Source organism: Manis javanica, chromosome 5 (genome assembly GCF_040802235.1).
Source record: "Manis javanica isolate MJ-LG chromosome 5, MJ_LKY, whole genome shotgun sequence".
NCBI lineage: Eukaryota > Metazoa > Chordata > Mammalia > Pholidota > Manidae > Manis > Manis javanica.
The window spans coordinates 115,411,839-115,428,646 of record NC_133160.1 but is presented as its reverse complement, the minus strand read 5'-3'; the positions used below and the strand labels follow the sequence as shown (position 1 = coordinate 115,428,646).

At 32.3% G+C, this 16,808-nt stretch overlaps 1 protein-coding gene across 6 annotated transcripts in view; it reads right to left on the bottom strand.

The window, feature by feature from the left end:
* Positions 1-3,466: 3,466 nt before the first annotated feature.
* ANKRD17 (ankyrin repeat domain 17) overlaps positions 3,467-16,808 on the bottom strand; it is a 166,506-nt gene continuing 153,164 nt past the window's right edge. For 5 of the 6 annotated variants that reach the window (XM_017680368.3, XM_073237477.1, XM_017680369.3 and 2 more), the window contains 5 exons: positions 14,668-14,865; positions 7,024-7,272; positions 6,329-6,507; positions 5,767-5,931; positions 3,467-5,045 (listed from right to left, as the gene is read on the bottom strand). In XM_017680368.3, coding sequence (XP_017535857.2) covers positions 4,986-5,045; positions 5,767-5,931; positions 6,329-6,507; positions 7,024-7,272; positions 14,668-14,865 — 851 coding nt within the window. In that variant the 3' untranslated portion in view covers positions 3,467-4,985. Of the gene's footprint in view, positions 5,046-5,766; positions 5,932-6,328; positions 6,508-7,023; positions 7,273-13,340; positions 13,434-14,667; positions 14,866-16,808 lie in introns of those variants that run through there. The other variant, XM_037003206.2, reaches the window with a different exon arrangement.

Below are 16,808 nucleotides of genomic sequence, written 5' to 3'. Positions count from 1 at the left end.
CTATTCTTGTTTCATTACGTACCTACCCCAGGGAGCCAGAATAGTCTTTTTCACTGATTCTGGAAGTCATCTACCTTAAAATTGACATCTGAGAAGTCCATACATGAATTTTTAAATGTGCTTAAACACACACATCCCAACGTATGCTATATACATTACTTTTAAAAGAAAAAGCTTACCCATCTGTTTTCCTATGCATTTTTCCCTCTTAAAAGTAATTTAAGTTAAAAAAGTGACAGGTTGCTGACTACTGATTTAAGGTGGAAATGAATTTTAAGTGGAAATATCTTCGTCTAAAGATTGTGGGAATAAAAAAGCGACTTCAGTGCTGTTGCATCATTCTTCTAGAGAACTGATGACATTATGAGAGTCATCCACAGTGGCATTTGGACCTAGAGACTCTCCCCTTTCAATATGTAGGAGAGAGTCAATTGAAAAAAATCCCAAAAAGAAAAATCCATGTTTATGTATTCACTGTTCATATAATCTATGTTAAGTTTTCAAACTACTCCTCAGATCCCTAAGACTTCTTTCTGTGGAGCTGTATGATGGGGTCAGGACTGGGACTTTTTCAGACACCATAGGTCCACTTGATCTGCTACATATTGAAATCACATAAACTCTTTCACTTTTAAGTTTGAATATTTTGATCTAAATAAAATTTATGAGTATTCAACTTGTTAATTTCTCATATATAAACAAATTTCTTAATACATATAATGCAGAGGATCAATACTTGCTATCTACTTGGTAGAGAATGTTAATGGAAGTATTTAATTTTAAAGTCCAATACAAAAGTAGTGTTAGCACTAATGTTTAAGTACATGCTGGCTAACCAAAACTCTGATACCTTGTAATCTTTTGAGTTGCAGAATACAGTAAAAAATGACCATACAAATATTGAGCAAACCAACTGAAATCACATCAACCCTAACATTTCACAAATGAACTTACACACCGTATTAGAACTTTTAGAAGACCAAATTTATAATTAGCCCATTCCTGTTCTGTCACACAGCTAATTTTTTAAACTTTAAGCTCCTTAAATACAAAAACTACTTTTTTTCCCCCTGCAGTTTCTGAAATTCTTATTCATCACAGTGAACCCAGGAATGGAGCTCATAATCTGAATACGGCCTATTTATACATTATAACCTGTATATATGAACAGTCATTTAAATTTCTCATTTTCTAAATATGCCTTCTGAAATGTTGGACAAAAGGACCTTTAAAAAGAAAATTACTCTCACAAGCAATTGTTAAAGTGATCCCTTGGAATCGACAGTTTTCTAATTTAAGGCATTATTTTTCAAGACCAAAGCTATTTAAAGTAGAATTACTTTTTCTTTGTTGAAAAACATCCTCTTGTATCATTTATTATTGGTCGGTCCTTAAGTATTGAGCATGTAAAATTGGCTTTTACCATTCAAAAGCATGAATTCATTTTAAAGTAGGAGTCTAATATGAAACCTCTTACAACATATCAGTTAGTCTTCTATGCCAGTTGTTATAAAGGAGTTATTTAGTTAAAAGCCACAGTGGCACATTTTTCTCAATATTTACTTACCCAAAACATAAGTGATGGTCTTTTTGCAGTCAAGGTGTGTAACATAGATCATACTAAGGTGCTAATGATACTCTCATCCTTAATCCTAGCCACCTCAAATTAACCAGTTAACTCAAGTGACACCATCAATTAAGCGTTGTGACTGAAGCATTTATCAATTGACTGTACACAGGTTTCCCTATCCAAAAGCAGAGCAGTCCTGTGAAACCTTTCATAAGCCAAATGGTTTAAAGTGAAGAGTATTAATACCTTGCTTCCTGAAAGTTTGCTTCTCTAACAGATCTACATTAGTATGGTAATGGCTTCTTTCATAAAAGTGAAAAACCTCTCCAGATTTCTTTCAGTTAGCAAAAACAGGTACTAAAACAGGGGATACTTATTATTTCCAGAGATTTAAGAACATCCAGATTTATAAAGTATAATTTAAGTATGCCGAACATTAATTTTAAAACACATCTGGATATTCACTTATCTTAAGTAAAAATACATCGAATGGAATACTGAATCTCTGTAATAGTCATTAAAAAATTGGTTTTCCTTTGATATTATAATCACTTAAAAATAATTCTGATTAAAAACCTGTTATTTCAAAGAAAGTTTGGCAGGCTTTAAATGTCTGTAATGCCAGATCTGTGGGAATGAGAGTGTTTCTGAAAAACATCAAAAATAGATTGAATAAATCAGAGGATCTGAAGAGGTTTTGTGATTTTGAGCTTCCCTGTTTAGCCTAATACTCTGCATTGTTTTTAAAATAATGTGAATATAGTGTGTAAAGTAATTTTTATGAAATGTGTGTTTAGGTCATTTGAGTAAAAAAAGATGGAATCATTAGTATCAGTAAACTAATCATCCCCCACTTTTTTCCTGAGAAAAATGACTGTGTAAGATCAGTTTACCCAAAAAAATAATTTTCAATTACTGAACAGGAAACAGAAGGGGAAAATATCCTTCACATGAATACTAAAATCAGTTTTTGTGAATATGTTGGTATATGTTGAAATATATATTGAAAGGACATGAAATGGGGATGCTGGTAACCCTAGTAATGAAATCATCTCTAAAATAGAATAGTTGGTATAAACAGACGACATAATAATTGAAAATGTACTATTTTGGGATTTAAGGTGTTAACTAACCAAAGTGTTTTTTCCAAGAGTTGTCACTTTTTTAGAGAATTTGAGAGAAAAGAAATACATTATGTAGTCTGCAATCACATATACCATATACTTTCAAAAAATTATGGTCTTTTGAAAGACCATAGTCTTTCAAAAGATTGTTTTTTAAAAATTTGACTAAAAATGCATTAATTACATCTGAAATATGAAAGTGTATTTGAAAAACGTTTGTCCTACAGAATTCTAAAACTATGGTATTGTAATTGACAAGCCGATTCTCAAAACTACCTATGGAGCATTCTAATCTACATTCCCCCGTCTCATAGTTTTAAAGTCAAGAAAATAGAGTTTTTTCTCCTCTTTTTTAGTAAGATGCTGTTATCTTACGAAATTTGCTTTTGTGAATTAACACAACTCATGTATTGTAGTAGTAACTACTGGGTAGTACCTGTTATCTAGCAGGATTATTTTAATTAGAAATAACCCTAGTTAACACAGGAAAGAAATTGAGCAAAAAATTATAGGAGAGTAGCAAAAGTTATATATAAAATACTCTGTTAAATAGCATTACAGTCCTTTCTTAATAAAGTGCTACAGTTTTATTTCATAAACAGGTAGAAAACCAAATTTATATTTAAGACCACTTCCTAAATTAAAAGATGTAAGTGTGTTACTTAAAAACATCTGGAAATGTTTGACAAACTTATTCTTTACTCAGGCTATGAGAGTAAAGAAATCATTTCATTTACTTGAACAGCCAAGGAACCATATTAATATTGTCAACTCTGGGTTTATCTAAATTTTAGTTGATGTTTATATTTCACTACTGTGGAATTTCTAATAAAAAAAGGTTGATACATTACTTTACTATATGCTTACTTCCTTTTACATTTCAACCATATAATTAATTTTTTCCATATGAGACAGGATAAGACACATATTCTTCTTGGATATGTTTCTGTTTATTATTTAAAGTGAATGGAATAGATAAGTCCCACTGAGTAGTTAGTGTGGCCCTGTATCTTACAAACAGGTTAAATGGAGACTTCATTCTGTAATCTAAGTTCATGTCCACCATAAATTGTCTTAATGACAAATGCAAAATTTTATTACTGCCCCAAGTTAGCTGTTGATCCCTTTCACTGATAATATGCAAATATAGAGAACAAGAAGTCTTTAAAATTGGGGGGAAAAAAAGAAAAAAGATACTTTCCACTAAATTACTGAAAATTGGAATTTTTATGTTGACTCTTGAAGACTGGAAAGCCAATGTTAAGAATCAATATTATCCAATATAAAATAGTACATTGAATTGTTAAATGATAAACAGTATAATAAGAGCTTGTATATGCTGACTGGGAGCCAGTGGTGGCTTTTTAAATTTTCAGAAAGACTAAACATTTTATGGTTACAAGAAACCACAGGTGATGATGAATGTGCTTTAACTCTGTAGCAACCATTACAGTAAAAATCTTTACAAAATTATTTCACGATCAGCTAGAGAATTTTACCGGTATTAGTGGTAAAGGTGAGGAGAGAAGAAAGGGTGAAGACAGAAGAGTGTATTAGTTTTAGAAGTGTGAGAAGGTAATAAAAAGACATGGAAAAGTGATAAATTTCTCTTCTATATGTGCCTTGCTGCAAACAAACTCAAAAGAGAGCCGGATGGGTATTTTAAAAGCCAACGCTGGGAAACCCCCACTGATAATGCCCATTCTTTCACGTTATACTTAAATTACACAAGCAGAAAAGTTATTATGCTTATTAATAGTTTAATGTATGAAGGAAAACATCCAGATTTCTGAATATGAACGTACATATCTCACATTAATTTAAGTCTACGTAAAGTAGAGCCTCTATACTGACATATTGAAATTTACTTTCTGCTTAGCCTTTTCTGTTATGTAAACAATTGTACATTTATTTGCCATTCTAAAACTTCAGGATCAAGTTTACATAATTTTGCTAAATTTCCGTGTTTGCTCAGAAGCAGTTTACAGTACTAAAACCAACCAGCCAAAGAACAGCTTCAACAGAAAGTTATGTCCAAAGGGGAAGAGGAAAAGAAAAAAAAAGAAAAATGATAAGAAAAATGCTAACTAAGGTAAAACAGATGATGATGGGGGATGAGCAGTCACAAATGTTCACAGAAAATAGGTCAGTTAGTAAGTTCTTCTGCAAAAAGCCTACACACTTCAGTCAAGCACATCAGTAGAATGATTTGGGAGCATAAATTTTTTTTCCGGCCACTTGTGATTTCCTCTGAATGAAAAGGAATCTGCAGGCTAACAAGATGCTCCTCATCAGCCAAGCTGGTTCATATGCACACTGTTCATGTGAGGTGCCCAAGGTCCAGTCCACACCTAGGAATATAGAGCATGCATTGTATTAAATATTACATATTCAACATATAGTTGGTTAAACAAGACTCTTAAAAACTAGGAAGTGCTGTTAATATCTATGGACTAAAAAACAGCTAAATCTCATTCATTTTGCAACATACTCAGAAACAATGAAGAAAAGCAACAATAAGCCATTTTTACTTGTAGTTTTCCTGCCTCTTCTCTAATTCCTCAAACAAGATCTGATTTATCAACATTTTTTAAAACCATTACCAGAGTACATACAGATTGATGTTTGTGGAAGGAAAATGAAGCAAAGATATTCAACATACACCAAAATAAGTTAAAATAAACAACCATGTCTGTGCATTTTCAGTTATAATTATATGCTGTTTTGACATTTATAATACTTTCAATAAAAGTACTAAATGGTAAATGGCCCCTTGCACACCAGCAATAAATTCTGATGTATAAATTACAACTCTTTGCAACTTAAAATCTTTTAGTAATCATCTGCTACTCTATGGAATGTATTATGCCTTTCATAATTTTAGCCCAAATCACTAGCTTTGGTACCATTTTCCACATCCCTCTGCTATATTTTAGCTTTATTAAATTCCCCTTAAATTTTCTCAACTGCTCACATTCACCATACTCTCTCACTACCATGATTTACCTGTGTCTTGTCTATTTTGGCATCTCATTAACACTACATAAAAGTTCACTGAATAATCAGCCTTACCGTTTGAGGGCCATTATTTTCTGTGGAGCTTGAAACCATCTTTATCAGGGAGTTCCAAGAGGGGTCCGCAGCATGAGGGCCATTAAATATGGGTCCTCCGGCACCATCAGGAATAGGTGCTACTGGAGGAATCATTGCATTCCCATATACAGAAAAAGGCATACCCTTAGAAAAAAGGAGAAAGGAAAGGTTATGCATGTACATTCAAGTCACTGCTTACTTTCCCAAATATAATCCACAGCCTTAAAATGGTATTTGAAACTTTACCTCATTTTGGAAGTGTAAATTATCTAGGTAATCTAAAAAATTATTTTCCATGATATGATTTCTTCTGGCTTTATATCATACATAAGCTTAAATTATTTAATCAAAAAACACATCTCTAAATGATGGACACAAAAGCAGAACTTATAAAGATTTATATTTTAGCCAGATTTTGACCTATAATTGCAGGCAGAGCCTTACCATCATTTCACAAACACTTATCCACTTGTAAAGAGATCAGGTTAATAATAAGAAAACATTTAGAAATAATGAAAATGCTTATTTAAATCACCATTACCCCAACTTTAGGAAAGTCCATGTATCCTGCAGGAACATGCTGATGGAATGTACCAGAAGGAGTTACAATTCCTGTACTCTCTCGCTCCATTGCTTGATGCTGTGAAAACACTCCTGGATCAGACATTGGCCTATGAATCATAGGATTTCCCATCCCAGGGTTACACCAATCTACTTTGTCTGAGGGAAAATGAAAGAGTCAGAAAAAAATAGTTGGTGATAATTTAAAATCAGAAGACAAAAACAAAGTATTTCATATATTTCTATTCAATACTTTCCACATTACATTGTGAATACCTTTAGAATAATGATCTACTTTTATATATATTTAATGCAGTATTTCCAAGTTTGTACCTAGTGATCTAATAACCTAATAAACTAAACACTTTGTTACACAGAGAAAATAAGCTAAGATAAAAGCTGAAGAGAAGGAAATTATTAGCATCTCTTTAATTTGATGAAATTAAGAAAAGAATATGCTTATGACTACTTTCAAAAAGCAATGATAAATTCATATTTATCAATGTGAATGAAATGGAGTATCACATGGGAACAAAAATGTTCTGAACTCTTAAAAGATTATCAAAACAGATATGAATACAGATCTTTTAACAATGACTATGAAAGTTAAATACTCTTACAATATTTTAGTTAAATACAGAAACAATTTCTAGTAAGCAGGATAGTACATCATACCTTGATTGCCACCAATCCCTTCAAAGGACCAGATGCCACTATGCCCTACTGATGTGGACAAGTTACTTCCAATAACAGATGGAGCTGAAGTTCCAGTTTGCCTGATACGTGCAGAACGTTCAGTCCCAATAGGGACTGGAACTTTCCTGTCCTGAGAGACATTGCTGGGCTTTTCTGACCCTAAAGGTACTGATGATGGGGTAGGAGAAGGTGCATGAACTCCTGAGGATACTGACTGTGTGGGAGAATCTAGAGAAAAAATATTTTGAAATAGTATACACGTCATCCATAGAGCATATAATTTTATAAAATCAAACCTTAAATTCTGAAGATACTTAAAATATGCACTCTGAGGAAAAATTAAATATGAGAAAAATGCTCAATAATAAACTATGCATATTAATTTCGTTAAAGTTCTATTTCAGTCATTTTTTAATTTGGCTTACAGTTTTCCCATTTAGTTATGTGGTAGAATGTTAAGATATGAAAGCTGTAATTACACATATAATAAACCATTAAACCAATTAATATTTAAATGAATTAACCCTTGATACTGAGTAAAGTATAACAACAAAGCAATGAGAAGACAATGTTTTAATTAAACGAACAACAAAACATAGGTGGGGAAAAACATGCCTGTATTAGCAATTCCCAAACTGTATTCTTAGGGAACACTCGTCCTTTGATATGTTATGACAGGGGAAAAAAAAACGGGATTCAGGTATCTTACAAATTTGGAATTGGAAAATACTGTGGAGACCAATTACATCATACCAGTGTTTGCAGAAGTGTTTGTTGGCTAAACCACCTACTAGTGAGTTGTACTGACTATTAACATAAAGAATGAATGTGAAAATACTTAAAAAACTTATATGGATATTGATATTATTGGGGAACAAAAATATGAAAAAAAACCACACAGTCGAATTCCATTATGTGAACTAAAAGAGATACAGACCCAAAACATCTTGTAGACAATAAAAGCATGCTAGAAAGAAAGGTATACCCTAATACTCCAAAGGCAGAAACTATAGAAAGAAACTACAGCCTATAATTCCAAAGTGAGCTAAAAGAAATGATGGTAAGACATGAAAGAACAGCATACTTCAGAATTAGTAAAACTGGTAATGAGATAATGAAACTGAAGTGTTAGAAATGAAAGATTATTACAGAAAAGACTAAACTGAACTACAAAGAACACACGAAGGGGAAAACATGAGGGATTAAAATTTTTTTTGTTTTTTAAACTAAGTACTTAAAGAGCACAATTACATACCTGAGAATCAACCCAAAACAACCAACACCAAGACATAGTTTTAGTGGTGTGGCAGGACAGAAAAATAAATGAATCCTACCTTCCCCCACACTCGTCTCTGAGAACCTGCCCTAACCTCTGTGTTAGATCTAGTTTATCTTTTCTTACTTGTTTCCTTCAAAAAACAAAAGCAAAGCAAAATAACAGCAACCCTTCACGTTTTTTTAATGAACCGAATAAACAGGCCTGCCTGCTAATGTGCCCCATTTAAAAGACTTGCCCTTTTCACAGATTCTGCCAACCTCACTAGCCATAGTTTTTATCAGATGACTGTTTTCCTCTCCTTCTTGAAGGCTTGCTGGACTAACGACAGGCATCTGACCAAAGAGTGATCCATCTCAGGTGAGCCAGCAATCTATGACTGACATGGCCTAACCTGAACATACGAGCTGGGCCAATCATATTCCTCATTCAAGAAGGTGTAACTGATCATCAGAGAAAAACTGGTTTAATTAACTATGAATTGAATCTTTAAGGACCATATTCAAGATGAGATTATGAAGAAGCCTAAGTGTAGAGAGTAAATATAAGAGCCTCATAAGAAACACCATGAATTGAGAGACCATAAATCCTCTAGAGAGATGGAGAGAATAGCTGTCTCAAATCCTGGATTGTTCTGAAGATGGCTCTGCATAGCCTAAAAATAAATACCATGTTCCTTGAGATTCCTTGGGTAGGCCTATATTCTTTGCCACAAAAAAAGCCTAATTATTATAATTTCTCATGTCTACTTATAATTTCTTTAATTAGAAAAAAACAAAAAGTTTAATTCAGAGCTATGTTATTTTAAAATAATGTATCATATATATTGGAGAAATAACAGATTTAGAAGTTCTGTTGGATCTTATATCACCTTGGGAACTTTAGAAAAGAATACAAAATTACAAATACAAAAATTAGGTATAGGACCTTGGGAGGACCTCTTGCAATGAGGTATGTCAAGCTTAAGCTTCAAGGTAAACCCACGTCATTTTTGAAATGACAAGAGTTCTGGATTCAAATTCAAGGAACAGTGTGACTTACAAATCAAAAATAAAATTTCCTGCAGGAAAATTATACTGTACTTTCTTCATGCTTAAATTCAGTGTTTATTAAACTACAGATCATAAGATGAATGTAATTGGTCATGACTAGCACAAAACTTTTTTTAAAGTTTAAAGAAAACAAAAAATACCAGCATGCAACACACATTGTAAGGGTACTGTTTTGTAAATACATTATTTTGATTTAAAATTAGTTCCTTTCTTTCAAACTGTTAATGCTTTTTGAACTGATAACAGTTTTATAAGACTGAATGTCAAAACGGCCCATTGACTAAATTTGTCAAAGACTGAAACTTACAGACCAGAGCCAGTGACCAGTAATCAACGCAGGACTGACTGAATATTGATAGGATAGATTTTACCAATTTGAGTGGGACAATGCTCAGGTGATCGCTGCCTAGGCTACATACAGAAGGTTCTTGGGCATCACCAATGTTATTCTGGGGCCTCAAGAAAGGGTTTTTGTTTTCTTTTATTTTCTGTAAAGGCAGGGTCCTTGTCTCCCACAGCCCAACTTAATTTGTTAGGGTCCTAATATCATGTCCTGATGTTCTAGGGGGGGCAGGAAGAAAGGACTGGAGTGTATGGAGAAACATGATAGAACCTGTTCAAATAAACCATATATATATATTATGAAAAATAAGTAAAGCTTCTGTGGTTCTACTACAGCATCTGGAAGGCAGCCTTTAAGAAAAATATATAAATAAATACTGAAAATAAAATTTTAAAAGACTACCATAAACAAAAAAAAAATAGTTTCATGTGAACAGATTACCTAACCAAGAGTTGGAACTCAGACAAAACCAACTAAATGTTCCTTAAAAGTAACAGTATTAAGACTTATATTAGGTGAGGAAAATACAAACTAGTTAAAAATTCAGTATTAGAGGTAAAGGTCTGAGGTCAGTTGCCTGAATCAATCACTCTAACAGGTGCAAAATGATGGCTCTAATTTTAATTCCTTCAAAATTTATGTGTTGTCATTTTATTACAAGGAAGTTTCCTTTCCTTGCATTTAAAAATGTTATTTATAATCACTGTAAACTCATGGATTCTTGTTTTATCCAACGAGGTGCCATTATTCATTTTGGTGGTCAAATTCTTTTGAATTTGGCCGGTGTGAGCCCTTTGAAGCTGCCTCCTATGTCCTGAACAGGTCCCATCATTTTGAGCACCTAATTGCTTTTTGACATTATAAGACTTTGCAGGTTCCCCTTGTATTCTCCTTGCCCCCAACTCACAAATCAGCTATTTCCCCAAGAAACCCTAGATTGTTTTAGTGGACAAAAAATTTAATAGACAGATCTGGATACTATATGTGCTCACTGCTGCTGAAGATTGATTGCTTCAAGGCCCTCTCAGTAGATAGAACTGGAGGAAAAATGGCAATTTCATATGATGCAATCCTGTACATACATATTTTAAAAAATCATGAGTTCAAATTGATTCCCTAATTCTACAGAGTTCTTCCTTGCCTTATCCATTCCCACATTTTCTCTTTTCTCACAGTAAGAACTTGGGTTATAACACTGTCGAAATACTTATTTATTAATTTGTTCAATCTTATAATAAATCACATATAGTTTTAAAGTTGCTTATCCATAAACTATAAAAAGTAAGTGTCATAAGTAGAACTGAAGATTTGTCTAAAGTCTGTCTTTAGACTGAAGGGTATAAAAAGTAGATTTATGTTAATAATTTGCAATACACAAAGGTTTGTTTCTATTTATATTCAATTTTAGTGTTTTTTTCCTTCACCAAAGTTGATTTAAAAATTTATGAACATTAAATTAACATGGTTACAAAAATCAAACTTATTTATACTAAGACAAGTGCTACTTCTTCTCTTATTTCCCTTAAACTCTGCCTGAAAGTCTAATGAGGAATAAGATCACAGTCTCAAAGTAACTATCCACAGATTACTTATTAAGTACAAAGGAAAAAATGATAATTTGACAGTATAGAAATCTGGCATACACAATCTTAACCAAGTGATTAACATCACCAAAATGGTACAAACTGCCATTTTATACCTTCTAATTTAATGCACTGAGGATACAACACTGACTGTATACTAGAATTCCCATAAAAAATACAAAATATAAATTTAATCACAAAAAAATACCAGAAAAACAAATTAAGGGGTGTTTTACCAAACAACTGACCTGTAATCTTAAAAGAGTCTTTGAAAGACAAAGGCTAAAGGAAGAGTTTCAGATTATTTGAGACTAAAAAGACATTGGAACTAAACACAGTTTGTGATCCTGACTTGAATCTTGGAGGAGAGGAAATAATAGAGGCATTAATTCAGACAACTGGTGAAATGTGAATATGGACTATATATAATATTTTGTCAGTGTAATATTTGCTGAATTTCATAACTGCACTGCAGTTGTGGAAGACAGTGTCTTGTTCTTAGGAAACATTTTAATCTGGAGTATTTAGAGGAAAATTTGATATCTGCAACTAACTCTAGAATGGAGCAGGAAAAATATCATACACACACACACAGACAGAGGGATACATGGCAGAGAAGGAGGAGTGTAGCAACATATTAACAATTGGTGAATCTGGGAAAAATATACAAGGGTTCTTTGTGCTATTCTTACAAGTTTAAACTTACTTTTTAAAAAAGTTAGATGTGAGAGACATACACAAATGCAACCTGTTTACCTTGAGGTGTTCATGGCTCAAAGGGGAAAAAAAATCCCCCAAAAAAGTTAGGACAATTGGGAGTACTTGAAGAGGCACTGCATATCAGATATTACTACTAAATTAATGTTAACATATTAGTATTTGATAATGATATTCTGGTTATGTAAGAAAGCATCCTTATTTTTCAGTTGCAGACTGAAGTTTTTATGTTTGAAGTATCACTTATGAATCTAATGTTTCAACAACAAAAAGCAGAGAGATAAAGTAAAATGGAACAAAATGTTTAAAAAGAAATTGGTAAATTTAAGTCATTACCAATTGAAAGGAATATAGATGTTTCTAGAAGTATTGTTTCAACTTTTCTGTAAGCCTAAAATTTTTTGAAACAAAAAAGTTGCTGGAATGTACCAATAAAAGCAATTGTAATAAACATTAATACCAATAAATGTTTCTAGTGTACTTAAAAACATTCTCTGCTTCTCAGAATCCTATTTTAAAGATAACCAAAAAATTTCAGGTAACACATTTCAATGACCGTCGTGTTGCAATTTTTCCTTCTCTTTCCCCAATGTCTATTTTTTATGAATATGAAAATAAAAAGCTATCCTTATTTTATATATAAATAGGTGAATATGAATAACCCAGGGGTAGACATTTTAAGGGAGATGTTTATTCTTATGGTTTATTTTTCAGCTCAACATACTTAGAGGACACTGATCCAGATCTGTTATATATTTAGAGATTAAAACTAATTTTAAAAGGAGTCTGAAAAAAAACTAAGCAGCTAAAATCAGAAAATTATAATGTATTCCAACATTTTAATCATTGGCTATTTATAAAAATGTTTGCTCTACTGTTCCAACTTCATTAGTCTTGAATATATTCAATAACTACCTATAGCTCTTAAATAATCTTTACTTTGTTCTTTTTCCAGATTTTACTATATAGTGGTACATTCATAAAACTATTAGAAAACAGGATTAACACTTACTATCATTATAACCATCCTCATACTTATCATCAAAAAAAGAAACAGACCAGAAGTAATAGTAGATAACAGATACATAATCCAATTAACTTATTACACTAATCCAGTGTGGTAGATATTAACAGATCAGAAAATTGAGGTTCCCTGAAGTGACCTGTCTAAGCTCACATAAATGCTTATATTAGGGTTTTGCCTACAAAGGCAGTTTGGGGTGAAATTAACTTGAAAAGTACCTAAACTCAATAAATTAACTGTTGTTGTTAGTTTAACATAGTTATTAGCTATATTACAAAAGAAGTACATTGGTAATCCTCACTATTTTAATTTTCTTGTCGGCTCTTTTTGTCTTTAATTGTTGTACTCTGCCCTTTAAGTCTCTTCAAAGTCATATCCCTGAAGGAAGGCACCCCTAGTTAGGAAAAAGTACCAATCATTAATACAGAGTGAACTACCTTCCAATTCTTCAATATATACCTGTCAGTCTTCCTTATAATAAACAAAACCCCAAAACAAAAAACATATTCCTCTAGTAACTTGAGGAATGCTGTACTGAATACAGCTTTAAGTAACTGATGTTATAACCTTATTACCAGCCAGAGTTAAAGACTAAAATTTAACAACCACTTATTCCTTAGAGCTACATTTAGTTTAACTATTCTATTTAATGGCTTATGTTTAAATAAATCAGGCTAAGTAACATTATTAAACTATTCACTTTATCTCAATTATAATTGTTAAGAAATTTTCTTAACCTTTTTCAAAGATAGGTAAAATATCTTCAATGAGAACTGCTAGTCTTTTAAAACCTACTTCTTCTCTTAGGGACTCTTGTGAAAGAATAATATCCTTTCTATATGATGCTCCTGCTCCTTGTTATTTGACAAATACAAGAAAAACTACGCAATATGCAGATTCACTATAAACCACTACTTCATACTGTAAGTGGTGTACTTTGATATGTATTTCTCAAATATTTAAAAGTTTTTTACTCTTTCATTCAGTTGAACAGGCTCTATCACCTGGGTTCTTGCATTGCTAGTAAGGAGAGATTTGGTAGTTTAATTAAAACCCAAATCATCTTACTATAGAATTTTTGTGATGTGAGTTGAATTCCCTATTGATGACTGATCTTCCCTAGTTTGAAAATCTAAGCACTGCTCCAAAAATCTGAGCAGAGTTAACAACATACATCTAATAATGGATAATGTGAAATCAGCTGTGCTGTTTATGTAGTACTTGAGATTTAAAAGTGGACAAAAAGCACCTGATATTTATTTTTTTAAGCTAGAAATCTTTCTCTTTGATAAGTGAATTCTCAAATAAAACTAAAAGTCAATGTATAGATGGTATAACAAGATGAATTATTTCTCAAAAAATTAGAAATAAATAATTTCAATATAATATTCTAGGTTTGATTCTAGTAATTTAAATGATGTTGATTCTAGTAATTTAAAGATTTGGAAATATTACTGTAATTCTTCCTGATTTCACAGATTGCCATGAATACAAATTATATTTTTATCTATCATATTATGATTTTTAAATGTTAAAAAATTTCAAACTTTGAAAAACTTAAAACCTTTTGCTTTTAAGGAAACATACATAGACATTCCTCCTATGGAATTACAGTGTATAATACTCACCATTTGATGCTGATGAACATGGAGTCAACAAACTAAGTGGGGAAAAATGCTGTCTGTTAAAGTTAGCAGCTGTGGGTGCTCCTCCAAGGGGTGCCCCAGGTCCATACATTTGACCTCCTGAAAGATTTGAGGCAAAGTTTCCCAAATGTGTAGAAGAAGGTGTTACAGAACCATATGGCGAGTCCATGTTGACAATACCTATAATGTAAAAGATAATCATAACTGCTAATAGTTACCCATAAGATAAATAATTAGAAAAACTGAAAATTCTGAGGTCCCTGATATATCCAAAAATATTTTAGATTAAAAAATGTCTCCCTGCTTACTTCTCTCAGTCCAGTGACATATCATTCCTTTTATCTTATAAAGATCACTATAAAAAAGGAATAATCAAAGAAAATTTTTTTATATTTAGTTTTAATATTTGATTTTTTAGTAGTTATAGAATACTTGTGGCTTTAATATAAGTATTGGAATTTGAATAGGTTAATGGCCTAGGAGTTGCATAAAAACTTATCTCTAAAAAACTTAGGGGGGAGGGAAGGATGAATAGGCCAAGTACAGAGGAATTTCAAGACAATGACAACACTCTGTATATGACACTATAATCTTAGATACATGTCATTAGACATTTGTTCAAACCCACAGAATGTACACCACCAAGAGTTAGCCCTAATGTTAACTGTGGGCTTTGATAAGATATGTTCATGTAGATTCATCAATTGAAACCACCATACCACTCTGGTGGGGAATGTTGATAATGGGGAGAGTATGCCGGCTTAGGATTATCGAGTATATGGGAAATTTCTATTTCTCTCAATTTTTCTCTGAATGTAAAAGTGCTATAAAAATAAATAACCTCTTAAAAAAATTAAGAATTATCAGGGAAAAAAAGACTGTAACTATACTTCCACAATGGAGAGATCTCATGATCAGCCCCTTAACTGAGTGGCCATGCTTTCCATAGCTAATAGTGGGATGATTTGTCATTGACTGTCTCCTTATATAATGCAGTGGAATTATACTCCTTAAAACATCTATCTGATGTTCATGCCATAAATGTCTGACCTGAATGTAATCTAAGATTGAGGAAATAGATGAACTTAAGATGTGGGACATTCTTCAGGACAACTGGATTCTTCAAAGGATTCAATGTCAAGAAGAACAAAGGAAGGTGGTGAGATGGTTTAGACTAGAGACCAAAGAGACGAAATAGTCAAAAGCAATGTGGGAACCTTGATTGGATATTGGATCAAATGAAAAAAAAGAAACATGTAAGCATATATATTTGGAATGACGATACTACATATTGGGTGCTATTATTGAATTAATGTTAATTTTCTTGGATATAGTAATAGTGGTGTAGTTGTGAAGGCAAACATGCCTATTTTGACCCAAATTTAGCAATATTCCCCTCTGATGGACTCTCAGGTTAAACTTCAGTGTGAATTTTGGGACAAATTAACACCCCCCAGAAACGTCACTTCCTCGCTTTGGTAGCATACTAAACACCCAATTGTTTTTGAAACAATTTTGAAGGTACACATATTTCAATCAACCTCAGCAAACAAATATTTACTGACCATGTTCTTATGTATTTATATTTTACATAAATAAGTTAGAAACAACATCCAGTTCCCATTAAATTTAGAAATTTTAATCCCAGAATGTCACCTCTTCGATAACACAGATCAGGCTGGCAACCTTTCTGTAAAGGGCTAAACAGTATTTTTAGGCTGTCAGTAGGGCATGAAAGCAGCCATATCACAATATGTAAATGAGTAAGCATGGCTGTGTTTCAATAAAACTTTATTTATGATCACTGAAATTTGAATTTCCTATTTTTGTGTCACATACTTTTTTAAGTAAAAACAAAAATAAAAACCTTACATCACTGTTACATTGCAATAAAAAAATTTACAAATAGGCAGTAAGCCATATTTAGCACCACAGTTTGTCTATCTCCGGCATGGATTATCTTTAATTACTTGAAATGTTCATATTCAAACACACAGCTTTCAATGCAACTTGGTATCCTAGATTGGATACTGCAACAGCAAAGGATATTGGGAAAACTGGTGAAATTTGAGTAAAGTCTGTAGACTAGTTAATGATACTGTACCAATATTAGTTTCTCAGTT